Genomic DNA, 13,073 nt, shown 5'->3' on the forward strand with positions numbered 1-13,073 from the left:
TGAAGGGAACGTGGTGCAAGAAGCATAAGGAAGCAAGGAATCTCGCCAGTTCCTAAGGTGGCTGTAAAAGGGAATCAAAAGGAGCAAGTGAGTGTATCTTCTGCTATGGGAAATAGGGAGATACTAGGGTTACTGCCAAAACTGAGTTGTTTACTTGTGATAGCAGTGAACCTAGGGTTTGGCTTAGAAAATGTGACAAGTATTTTGAGATCTATAAGGTGCCAACGGATCGAAGAGTGAGAATTGCTGCTTTATTTTAATAGTATGGCAAATTCGTGGTTTCATAACTAGCGTAAGGGAAAGGCTAATCTGTTGTGCGAGGAATTTGAGAAGAGGATTTGTAATAGGTTTGGTGATGAGGGCATGGAAGATATAATTGAGGAACTCAAGAAATTAAGGCAAGAAAATAATCAAATTGGAATTCATGGTGACATGGATATCAAGTTCCTTGATGAAAGTGTTGCAATCTTAGATAATGAAGGGTGTTGTGTTGCTGAATATACAACTTCTGTAGAAGATGTTATGGCCATCAGAGCTTTGCACAATCAACTAAGACATGCTGGTGCAGTTGAGAACAATTTGTTGTTGGGATTATTGAACAAACAAGCTACAGAAACTGAAGTTGAGGAATCTTTTTCATCATTTGTGAATGTTGAAGATGATTATCTCATGCGTGATGAACTAAAGATTGGTAGCAGTGTCCTAGCATTGAGAAATTGCAATCATTTACTACTATACTGTGATCATTTACTGGTCAAAGAGAATGAGATTGAAATGAGGAGAAGGCAAAGGAAGAAAATTAGGCCCTTGCTGCAGCTATTTGTTTGCCAAATGACTCTCAAAGTTATTGGCTCCGATGTTCTATTGCTACAACAAAGGCTGCAACCAATGCTCACCAACAAAGTTCTAGCCGAGGTGCCACTTGGGAAGTAAGAACCTTCATTCCTACAGGCTCAGTTCCAGATTTTCAATCTTCTTAGGGACGAGAAGGCTCTAAAGAGACGGGAATTGTCACATAAGTAGATAAGAGGGACTGAAATGGAAATATAACTAAAGTAGTTAAGCAGTTAGAGAGTTACTAGAACAGTTATATGACTGCACTATAAATAGGAAATGTTACTGTATAATTGGTCATCAGTAAAGATAAATAAAGAATACTCTTTTCTCATATTTTCTATTCCCTTGCTCTAATTCTCATTGTTATGGAAAGTCAATCACTATATTATTTATCTGTATATTCTGCATTTTGTATTCTTATTTAGAATTTCTTCCTAATTCGTATAACACAATTATAGGAATCAATTGTATATATATACCTATGTACAAATTAATTGAAATTAAGGAGAATCATCTCTTTCTACATGGTATCAGAGCAGGTCATCTATCTAGGGTGACTATTTGTTCTCACCACCCAGCTCAGGAGAGACATTGGCCGCCGACCGGCCGTTTCGACTCCGATCAACATCGCCGGCGTCGCCTCAACCCCCTCATTCCACCACAGTGTGCTGTTGCCTGATCCAGTACACCAATAAAGGACTTCTGAGGTTTGGCTCTCAAATCCTATTTCAGTATTTGCTTGATTTGTGATTTTGGGTTATTTTACTACTGTAAGCACTTTGGATTAGCGTTTCGGTTAGTTTTCTTTGTCTCAACAAATGGCAGACAATAAGAATGTTATTTCTGATGTGATTCCGGTGATGACTAAGATCACGGAACACAAACTTAATGGTTCGAATTACTAGGAGTGGAGTAAGACTGTTAGGGTCTATTTACGTAGCATTGATAAGGATGATCACCTTACTAAAGATCCACCTACTGATGATACACAACAAACTTGGCTAAGGGAGGATGCTCGGTTGTTTTTGCAGCTTCAAAACTCGATTCACAGTGAGGTAATTAGATTAATTAATCACTGTGAATTTGTTAAGGAATTGATGGATTATTTAGATTTTCTGTATTCTGGTAAAGGGAATATATCCCGTATTTATGATGTTTGCAAGGCATTCTACCGTGCTGAGAAAGAGGATAAGTCTCTCACGACTTATTTTATGTATTTTAAACGGGTGTATGAGGAACTTAATGTATTGTTGCCTTTTAGTCCTAATGTGAAAGTTCAGCGGGCCCAACAAGAGCAACTGACTGTTATGAGTTTTCTTGCAGGCCTTCCTTCAGAGTATGAGACTGCTAAATCTCAGATTCTCTCCAGTTCTGAGATTTCCTTTTTGCATGAAACGTTCACATGGGTCCTTCGTACATAGAGTACCTAATCTTCACAGCCTGCCAGTAGTGCTCTTATTAGCCGTAATCCAAATGGACAACAGGGTAATAGAAGAGAAAGTAGAGGAGAAATTACAGGCAACAGAAGTAATCAGCATAATGGAGAGACTAGTTTTAATCAGGACTCAAGAAGAGTCATTTGTTATTATTGCCATGAGCCTGGCCATACAAAATATAATTGTCCGCAACTTCAGAGGAAAAATCAGCAATCACAGATGGCAAATATGACAGCAGAGGATTCCACAGTATCTTCCTCTGAGAAAACAGTTTTGGTATCTGCAGAGGATTTTGCACAGTTTTCCCAGTATCAGGCATCTCTAAAGCCTACCAGTTCCCCTGTCACTGCGATTGCTGAGTCAGGTAAATCCACTACATGCCTTGTGTCTTCCTCATCTAAATGGGTTATTGATTCTGGTGCGACAGATCACATGACAGGTAATTCTAGTCTTCTATCTACTTTTTAATCTATTCTCACTTCCTCTACTGTTACTTTAGCTGATGGTTCTACTTCTTGTGTCATGGGTTCTGGAACTGCGAACCCAACTTCGTCAATTTCTTTGTCATCTATTTTGTGTCTACCAAAATTCTCTTTTAATCTACTTTCAGTTAGTAAACTTACTCGTACCTTAAATTGTTCTGTTTCCTTTTTTCCTGACCAATGTTTGTTTCAGGATCTTATGACGAAGCAGATTATTGGTAGAAGACGTGAGTCAGGTGGTCTCTACATTCTGGAAAATCATGTACCGCGGTCGCTTATTTGCTCCAGTACCTTAACACCTCTTGAAGCTCATTGTAGATTGGGCCATCCTTCTTTGTCTACCATGAAGAAGCTATGTCCTCAGTTTCAGTCTTTATCAGTACTAGAATGTGAGTCGTGTCAGTTTGCAAAACATCATCGTTTGCTTTCTGTGTCTAGAGTCAATAAACGGGCTTCAACCCTTTTTGAGTTAGTTCATTCTGATATTTGGGGTCCTTGTTCTATTACTTCTAAAACTGGATTTTGTTATTTTGCTACTTTTGATTATGATTACTCTCGTGTTACCTGGTTATATTTAATGAAGAATCATTCTGAGTTATTTTCTATCTTTTGTGCCTTTTGTAATGAAATCAAAACTCAATTTAATATTTCTGTGCGCATATTAAGAAGTGACAATGCCAAAGAATACTTTTCAGCACAATTTTAGCCATTCTTCATCAGTCTTCCTGTGTGGATACCCCATCCCAAAATGGCGTGACCGAAAGAAAAAATCGGTATCTTCTTGAGGTAACTCGTGCTCTTCTTTTTTAGATGAAAGTTCCTAAATACTTTTGGGCGGATGCAGTTTCTACGGCATATTTTTTGATCAATCGTATGCCGTCTTCTGTCCTTAATGGGGATATTCCTTATACTGCTTTGTTTCCTATAAAATCTTTGTTCCTTGTAGAACCCCGTATTTTTTGTTGTACCTGTTTTGTACGTGACATTCGTCCACAGGTTACTAAATTGGATCCAAAGTCTCTCAAATGTGTATTCCTTGGGTACTCCCGGCTCCAAAAAGGGTACCGCTGTTTCTCTCCTACTCTTAATCGTTATCTTGTTTCTACAGATGTCACATTTTTTGAGTCCACTCCATTTTTTCCTCAATCATCTGTGTATGAGAGTCAGGAGGAGGAGGATGATCTCTTAAAATATACTGTCCAACCAATGTCTAGTCCTCTCCCACAGCCTGTTCCTTCTATCTATAGACCTACTCGACCTCCCGTTGTTCATATTTATTCCACGAGATTGGAGATTCCTAACTCAGATCCTCCACCAACTACTTCGTTAGGAGATCCTATACCTCATACTGATCATGATTCTGATCTAGACTTTCCCATTGCTCTTTGTAAAGGTAAACGTTCATATACTTACCCTATCTCTTCTTTTGTTTCTTATAATCAATTGTCTTCTTGTTCTCGGTGTTTTGTTACTTCTTTAGACTTTGTTCCTATCCCTAATACTGTTAGTGAGGCACTATCTCATCCTAGCTGGTGTGCTACTATGAAAGAGAAAATGGAGGCTTTAGATGCTAATGGTACATGGGAACTATTGCCTTTGTCCACTGGTAAGAAAGCTATTGGTTGCAAATGGGTATTTACAGTAAAAGTAAATCCCGATGGTTCTATGGCTAGGTTAAAAGCACGTCTTGTAGTAAAAGAATATGCTCAGACATATGGGGTTGATTACTCTGACATTTTTTCTCCTGTAGCTAAACTTACTTATATTCGCTTGTTTATCTCTTTAGCAGCTACATATGATTGGTCCCTGCACCAATTGGATATCAAAAATGCTTTCCTTCATGGTGATCTTCAGAAGGAGGTGTATATGGAGCAACCACCTGGGTTTGTTGCTTAGGGGGAGTTGGGTAAAGTTTGTAAGCTTCGGAAGTCTCTTTAAGGCTTGAAACAAAGTCCTAGGGCCTGGTTTGGGAGATTCAGTGAAGCAGTACAGGAATTTGGTATGCAAAAGAGTAAGTTTAATAACTCAGTATTTTATAGGCAATCTGAGGCTGGTCTAATACTCCTGGTAGTCTATGTGAATGACATTGTTATCACTGGGAGTGACTTTGCAGGTATTTCATTTCTTAATATCTTCCTCCAAACCCAGTTTCAGACTAAAGACTTGGGATTGTTAAAGTATTTCTTGGGTATTGAAGTTATGAGAAGTAAAAAGGGTATTTTCTTGTCTCAAAGAAAATATGTCCTCGATCTATTGACAGAGACAGAAAAATTAGGTGCTAAGCCTTGTAGTTCAACAATGACTCCAAATTTACAACTGTTAGCAGAAGATAGTGAGTTGTTTGAAGATCCAGAGAAATACAGGAGATTGGTAGGAAAATTGAACTACCTTACAGTCACATGTCCTGACATTGCTTATGCTGTTAGTGTGGTAAGTCAGTTTATGTCTTCCCCAACTGTTGCGCATTGAGAAGCCTTAAGACAAATCTTGTGTTATCTGAAAGGCTCTCCAGGAAGAGGTTTGTTATATGGTAATCATGGGCATTTAAATGTTGAATATTATTCAGATGCTAACTGGGTTGGATCTAAGGTTGACAGGAGGTCAACTACTAGATATTGCGTTTTTCTTGGAGGAAATTTAGTGTCTTGGAGAAGCAAGAAGCAGAGTGTAATTTCTCGATCTAGTGCTGAATCCGAATACAGAGCCATGGCACAATCAGTATGTAAGGTAATGTGGATACTTCAATTACTAGATGAGACAGATTTTAAGACCTCCCTGCCTGCGCTCTCCATATTGCTTCTAATCCGGTGTTTCATGAGCGGACCAAACATATTGAGATTGATTGTCACTTTGTTCATGAAAAAATTCAACAACAGATCATCCCAACAGGACACATCAAAACTGGAGAGCAGTTAGGAGATATTTTCACAAAAGCTCTGAATGGAGCTAGGATTGACTACATTTGTAACAAGTTGAGCATGATTAACATCTATACTCCAACTTGAGGGGGAGTGTTATGGAAAGTCAATCACTATATTATTTCTCTGTATATTCTGTATTCTGTATTCCTATTTAGAATTTCTTATTTAGGATTTCTTCCTAATTAGTAGAACACAATTATAGGAATCAATTGTATATATATACCCATGTACAGATTAATTGAAATTAAGGAGAATCATCTCTTTCTACACTCATCTTTATTCTCTACTACCTCTTCTTCTCCTTTTCTTCTTTCTCTTCTTCTCTTCTAAATTCTTAGATCAGAAAACCTAATCTAAATGTTTCTGTGACAAAATTATTTATAACAAGCATTATAAATTTATAGGCCCAAGGGGCCAATGAACCACAAAAATTATCAATCACATACACTTGCATGCAATTTTGAAAAGGTTGGAAGGGCAAGGCTTCCCATCAATCTTGAGGGTTGCTCAGATTAGGAGGACACCTCAACTCCACGTTATAATCCTCTATTTGTAATCAATTATCCTTTCTTAAAGAAATTTCTCAGAAAAAAATTAAAAAATAAGTTCCTAAAAGAGTTCCCTAATACAAAGATCAAACCCTCCATTAATCATAATACAGAAACAGCCTCTAAACTGAATATAACATAAGTTTAGGGAACATACTGCCAATGTACACAATCTCACAAAAACAACAATTTTACAAGGAGGAACATAAGCATGATAAAATAAAAGGTTAATGCCCAAAAAAAAAATCCAAACAATGCTTAATTTTGCAATTATGACCAATCCTTTTAATTTTGTCAATTACATGCACAACCTTCCAAACTAGTGTTAATTTTAGCCAACTTTTGAGAGCATATGTCATAACTCCTAAGTTGCTAACATGACGTATAATCTATTGATAAAAATTTCACATGACCATATTTAAGGGGAGAGACCAAGGAGTACACAAAGAAATGCAGTGAAAATTATCAGGATTTTTTTTTTTTACTTTTTTTTTTTTCAGATAATATATAATCATTTTTAAAATGCTAACATAAAAATATTTTTCAAACAAAATACTTAACATGCTATTAATTTGAGATTTTTAGCACATATCCTTTCAAATTTAGCTAAAATTAACACCAACCTAAAGGGTTGTGATTGTGAATATAATTAACAAAATACAAAATTGAAAGGTTTTGTTACAATATCAAATTTAAGTTTTTTTTTTTTGGGTCATTAACTCTAAATGAACAAGGATGCTTCCACACTTTCCTTATGCACAAAGAATAGCCTATTGTCATTTCTCTTCTCCAACCATAAACTTTTCAACTTACAGTAAATATAGGGCACAAACAAACCATAGAACAAATTATTTGCTCACATTGATGTGAGCATAACATGGCTGCAGAGTACAATCAAAAAAATTAGGCAATACCATGGGAAACTTACAAGAGTTGGCCTCTTTAGCAAACCATCTTTTATTCTCTGACGCAAATCCTCACATTCTGCCTGCAACCAAGTGAACATAATAAAGGTAAGAAATTCCATGAAATACAAGCGCAATCAGACAAATATATACAACTAAATATGTTTATCATAACTGCAGCAAATTGACTAAAATACAGAATCTCTTGGCTGCAATTTATGCAGCAGCTGTGCTGATCTCTACCTTTTGCTCAAGTGTTTTATGCCTATTTCTCAAAACACATCTACCTTGTCCAGGGTTATAAAATAAAAGATCCTTAAAAGGCCTTTAAAATTGAAACTTCAGATCAGACCATGCAAAATATTGAAATAGTCAGGTAATACAAACTGAACTGTGGAGAAAAGGTCATGAAAAAAGTATTTAGTGCTTAGAACTTAGTATTTAGACACCATTGCTTCACGAATGAGGAAAAGCTAGAGCCTGAAGCTATAATGAGTTCAAGTCTAGAAAGCGGCCATTTCATGCAAGAATGCTGAAGTACAGATGAGCTCCAGGTCTCCCTCCAACCCATTTCATTAGGACCCAAGTTGGGTAATAACATCCTTTTCTTCTATTCATTAGCCATTTCTTTATTTAACTGTGATACAGTCATTAATCTATTTCTTATTTCAACCAGTGATATCACAAAAGAAAATTTTAACCAGTATGGATAATTTCCCGGAGCATAACTGATTATCTCTTCATCAAATCGATTTTCAAGTTATGAGCCGGCACTTTAATCATATTTTAAAAAATACATAAATAAATAAATAAATCTTTTCCGAAGTTATTGGCCTAAGAATAATGATAGAATGAGTTTTTGAATGCAAAGGAAGCCATTGATAAGCATTACTTATTGGCTTTCACCAAGCAGACTGCAGACGACCTTGCATCATGACTATGTAAAATGAAAGCCATAAAATTTTATTTTAAATGAAACCTAAAAATTTTTCAGTAATAAAAAATTTAAAATAAATACCAATTATGTTTGGCTGCATAACTGCACAAGAACAATGAGTCGATGACGCATTTTCATTCAAAATAAACAAGTAAAAGCACCATCTCAATGAATTCAGGAGAAAATATTTAAGAGAGGTAATATTGCAGATGAAATTACAATTTTATCTTAACAAGGTCTGCAAGATTAACTTTCTAAGAGATGTGATATTGCACATGAAATTAAACTTTCAGTTGAAAACACTGACAAGCAGCATTAAGAATAAATTTGTGATTTCATCATCACCTAGCTGTTAAAGGCCCTTAAGCAATTATTTAGTTACTAAGTTCAAAGGTTCAAAAAGAACTAGCCCCATACTTGTCCAGAAAGAAAATAAAGTGAAAATCAGACATGACTCACTGTGGCTCAGCATTAAAGCCCCAATAAACTACTTATAACTGAGTTTTAAATCAATTCACGAAAGTCTTCTAATTACCTCAGAGAAGTTATCATCGGAAAGCATGGATATATGGACATCTTTCATAAAATTTGAAACTTGAAGAACAATTTCTGCACCCTTATCATTGGACTCAGGGCCCTTCTTTAAACCTAGTTAAGTGAAAACAGAAAGAGTCTTATTTTCAACTGTCTACAAAAGATCCAATGAATTGCCTCACACACAAAATATTGCTAAGTTCAGCAAATTATATAAACATCAATGAAGCACACAAGTCAACATGATCAGTGAGACAATGGCAACGGAAGAATGACTAATAAGGTGCCTCCCGCCCCAGCCTTTTCCCACCAAAAGAAAAGACAGAAATGAAAAGCTAGATACCCCAGAATAATAAATGGTTGGATAAAAAGCATCAATACTACAAGGTACATACGTACTGCAAGAGGTTCAAAATAAGTGATGTGCAACTAAAGTAAAGAGAAATCATAACAAAAAACTACAAATTCTACCCTCAAACTATATTAATATTACGCTCCATATGACAATAAGATTATTTCATTAAAATTCCTGTGGACATAAAAGTGCAAAGGAATTAGCAAACACCAATAGGCATAGTTGAGACCTTCATTATCAACTACTCTATACTTCCTCCTCATCCATCTCCTCTAACTCTCATGTTTAATTTCAAATTGTGTTGTCCTAAACCTCAGAGCAATTGCATCTACTGCTGCTCTAGACAGTTGAGTTGACCAGAAGGGAGAGAGGCAGCTTCAATTTGGGACATATTCACCCTATCATTATTGATATTCAACTCTTACAACTTGATTCTATGTATTTACACTTATTTTATTGAAACAAAACAGCACTACCCTAATTTTAAAATAAATCCTCAGAGACATTAAGTAAACATCCAATGATACAGGTACAACCAGCTGCAAAAAGTGAAAATATGCAACAAAAATAAGGCAATTCCAAAAGGCACGTGTCTGGGCACCTAGGCATGCCTTTGGCTACTATTCATGACAGCCTTAGCAACAAAGAGTTGTTAACCATATACAAAGACAACATTCTGAAACTCATTCATAACCATTTTAGGACAAAACTGTCCTGAAATTAAATACACACTAAAAAGCAAACATCTGTTTCTTAAACTATTACATATTAGGAATCACAAAACTTGTCCTGCCCATTTAGCTAAATAGAATTACAAATTCCTCTAGCTACCACCATATAGGACAGAAATCAAACGCCTCTGAAACAAAGCATTAATATGCTGAATACAAATGAGTGCACTCAAGGCCAAAAACAACAATTAATTGTATTACTCAAACTGCCAAACATTACAAAGACACTTGACCCACTTCAAAGATACCCATTGCCACTAATTGCATAAAGAGTAATCTTACACAAACCCAATCCCTTCACACACAGCATTATTATCTCAATCACTTCGTTCACACAAAAGCCAGTAGAAAGGCCGAAGGCTACATTTATGCACTCATAAAATTGATGCATCATTACTGAACTGTATACTGTATACCAAAGCTTCATCAATAGCAGTTACAGCAGCTAAATATTGTAGATGAAAAATATGGATAAGGAGTTTTTCAGAAACTTTAGATTAAGAAAGAAAAATACAAAGAGGGCATTCTAGAGAGCGTAGGCATTGGTTTTCTCTCTTAAAGTCTCTGTTGATGCAATTCCCCATCATAAAACAAAATTAAATATGAGAAGCTCAATACTCACACTTTAATTTACATCTTCCAAAGCAAATGCATTGACATTTGCATACACGTAGTTGCATGGAAAAACTGATTCTAACTAACAAGTAAAACAAAAACATGCTATTCATTAATTAAAGTTGAAGGAAAACAATTAACATACTCTAACATGCTAATCTCCTTACAGTAAAAGGACACTGGATAATGAACTGAACTCAAATGGCAAAAAAAAATTAAAAATAAAAAATTATTCTTTATAGTTTAGTTGGTAAGTGGAAAATGCTTGTAGCAGAGAAAAGAGCAGTTTTTTATATACATAATTATCATATGGTATGCAAGTAACAGAAAATTACCTGTAATTTGCACAAGCATATGAGAGTTTTTCTGAAGGTAGTCATTTGGGTCAGACTTGACTCTTACAAAGCTTCCTACAATTTTTCCTTCCAATGTTTCCGGTTCCTTGAGAAGATCCTGAACTAAACTCCTTTTCAAATGGACGAGTTTAATATTATCAGGAATTATGGCCGCAAAACAGCTTTTTGGAGCTTCCAAAACCTTCTTTTTAATATATGTTTTTCTTTCTGAAGTTAAATTCTTCTGTTGCTGACAGGCAGAATCCTCTTCTTCTGAACTATAAAGAAAATCATCATCTGAATCGGCTTGGTTTTCAGCAAAGTGCGTTCCCAGCATTTCATAGATTTTGTTTCGGGCAATGGTTTTCCTTCCAAAAAGAGAAAGGAGCCACTCATCACAAAGAATCCTCTTCTTTTTTGCTGGGTGATGAAGGTTATGATCATTTACATATTTATTTATAATGGCAGTAACATCATATTGAGAAATCTGTTTACTGGTATCTTTACCAATTGATTCAAGAAACTCAATAAGTGGCCTTGATCCCCACCCAACAAACTCCAGTTTCCTTGTTCTAGCTTTTCTTTTCATACCTACAGGAACATAGAGCTTCCCTGCATGCTCTTCCATCCAAAAAAATGGCTCACTCTCAGGCATGTTGTGAAAATAACCACCAAACTAACTTTAACTGTGTCACAATGATATCTAATGAATCTCAGCCTCCGCCTTGCTTCAATTTGGCCTCTGCTTGTACTAGAACACAAACGCTCGCATTTTGATGTATTCAGAATATATCATCTGCCCTGCAAGAAGAAAGGACTTTGATTGGCGTGCTGGTTGAGTGCTGAACTGGGGCAAGATGACCACCAAGCGAAAGAGATTAAGCTGAGAGCATTCTTGCTAGTAAATGAGGCAGAAATTGAAAATTCCAGGGATGCATTAGGTGGAAAATATCAAAATATCCAAATTAAGGTTCAATTAATGCACCCTATTATGGAAACTACAATTTACAAATCATTATCAAATGTAATTTGCACTCATTAGCACAATTTTCCATAATTATCGTTAAAATTATAATTTCTCGCACTAGTGGTGTATTGAACGAATCTGCGCATATTTGCACCCATCAGAAAAACACGATATATTAATTCTAGGAAATTAGAGCAAAATCATAGCATAATCCCCAAGAATCAAAGAACAACAATCAATCGTCAGATAACAATCAGCAACCAAAAGAAAATTTCAAAAACCAAACCAACTAGTAAAAAATCAATTATCATATAATATATTTGTCAATACAACTAGAAAAGAGAAGGAAAGGCAAATAAACGCATGTGCCTACGAAATGGGTGTAGAAATGACGGAATGCACAGACCAGCTGGGTGAAGCGACGCCGGTTAACACATGTGCAGTAGCTATGGGGTCTCCAATGACTAATAATGGTATCAAAAGTTGAAGAAGCCGTTAGCGGTGGGCTGCAGTGGCGGTGGCGGTGGCCGGAGACGGAAGTGGTGGCCCCGCCGACGGAAAAATGTGGACTGAGAATAGGACAGAGAAGCTGACGTTGCAAGAGCTGAAGAGTGAGGAGAAGACTAATGGATTAAGATTTGTTTTTTTTCATTAAGATGAACTACGTGGCTATTTTCATTATTTATTAGTTAGGCCTTTTTTAAAATAGGATAATCTTTTTTCATGTTCCTCAATTTTAAATATTGTTTTACTTTTACCATTTATCTTCAATTTATTATTATAAAATTATTAAATTTAAATTTAAAAAAAAAAAAATCCTCCGTGATAATTTTTTATTACGATCCGTCAATTTTTAAAATTATTTCATTTTTATCTCTAATTTTAATTTATTATTAAAAAATTTATTAACTTTAACTTTATTTTATGGTTAAAAATATTCTTTTAATACATTGTATCAGGTTCACAAGTTTAACATTTTATCTCCTTTCATCTCCTTTCTCCTTATCCCTCTCTCTTACATTCTTGACGTTGAAATTAATTGATGATTCTTAAAGTAATTTTATTTTTATAAAATTTTTATTTATTAGTAAAATTATATATTAAATTATAATTTTATATTTTTATTAATTTATTATTATTTGCTATTATTATATTAAATTTTATTTTAAAATTAATCATGCCAAAACTTTAACATGTTAGTAATACGTATTCTTGAATATAAATTTGTTCTCTTTTAATATAAAAAAGTTTCTCTCCCTCAAATATTGATTTATTATATTTATATATAGTATAAAAACTCTTGTTTTAGAGTCCTAAAAATCATAAAAGTCTATCCGGTCGAGTTAGAAGAAAAGAAAAGTCAAGTTAAAATTACTGTTAAAAGACATTACACGGGGTACTCGTAGGGATGAGTATTCAATTCAAATCGAACTGAACCAAATCGAATCGAATCGAATTAAATTAACAAAA

At 35.1% G+C, this 13,073-nt stretch overlaps 1 protein-coding gene across 5 annotated transcripts in view; it reads right to left on the bottom strand.

Moving 5' to 3' along the window:
- LOC110657196 (uncharacterized protein At5g08430) overlaps nt 1-12,273 on the bottom strand; it is a 45,373-nt gene extending 33,100 nt beyond the window's left edge. For 2 of the 5 annotated variants that reach the window (XM_058140445.1, XM_058140442.1), the window contains exons 1-4: nt 12,010-12,272; nt 10,637-11,437; nt 8,602-8,714; nt 7,153-7,212 (exon numbers count right to left, since the gene is read on the bottom strand). In XM_058140445.1, coding sequence (XP_057996428.1) covers nt 7,153-7,212; nt 8,602-8,714; nt 10,637-11,291 — 828 coding nt within the window. In that variant the 5' untranslated portion in view covers nt 11,292-11,437; nt 12,010-12,272. Of the gene's footprint in view, nt 1-7,152; nt 7,213-8,601; nt 8,715-10,636; nt 11,479-12,009 lie in introns of all 5 variants that reach the window. The other 3 variants (XM_058140446.1, XM_058140443.1, XM_058140444.1) reach the window with 3 other exon arrangements.
- Nucleotides 12,274-13,073: the final 800 nt, after the last annotated feature.

The sequence above is a fragment of the Hevea brasiliensis genome, chromosome 18, assembly GCF_030052815.1.
Source record: "Hevea brasiliensis isolate MT/VB/25A 57/8 chromosome 18, ASM3005281v1, whole genome shotgun sequence".
Classification (NCBI taxonomy): Eukaryota; Viridiplantae; Streptophyta; class Magnoliopsida; order Malpighiales; family Euphorbiaceae; genus Hevea; species Hevea brasiliensis.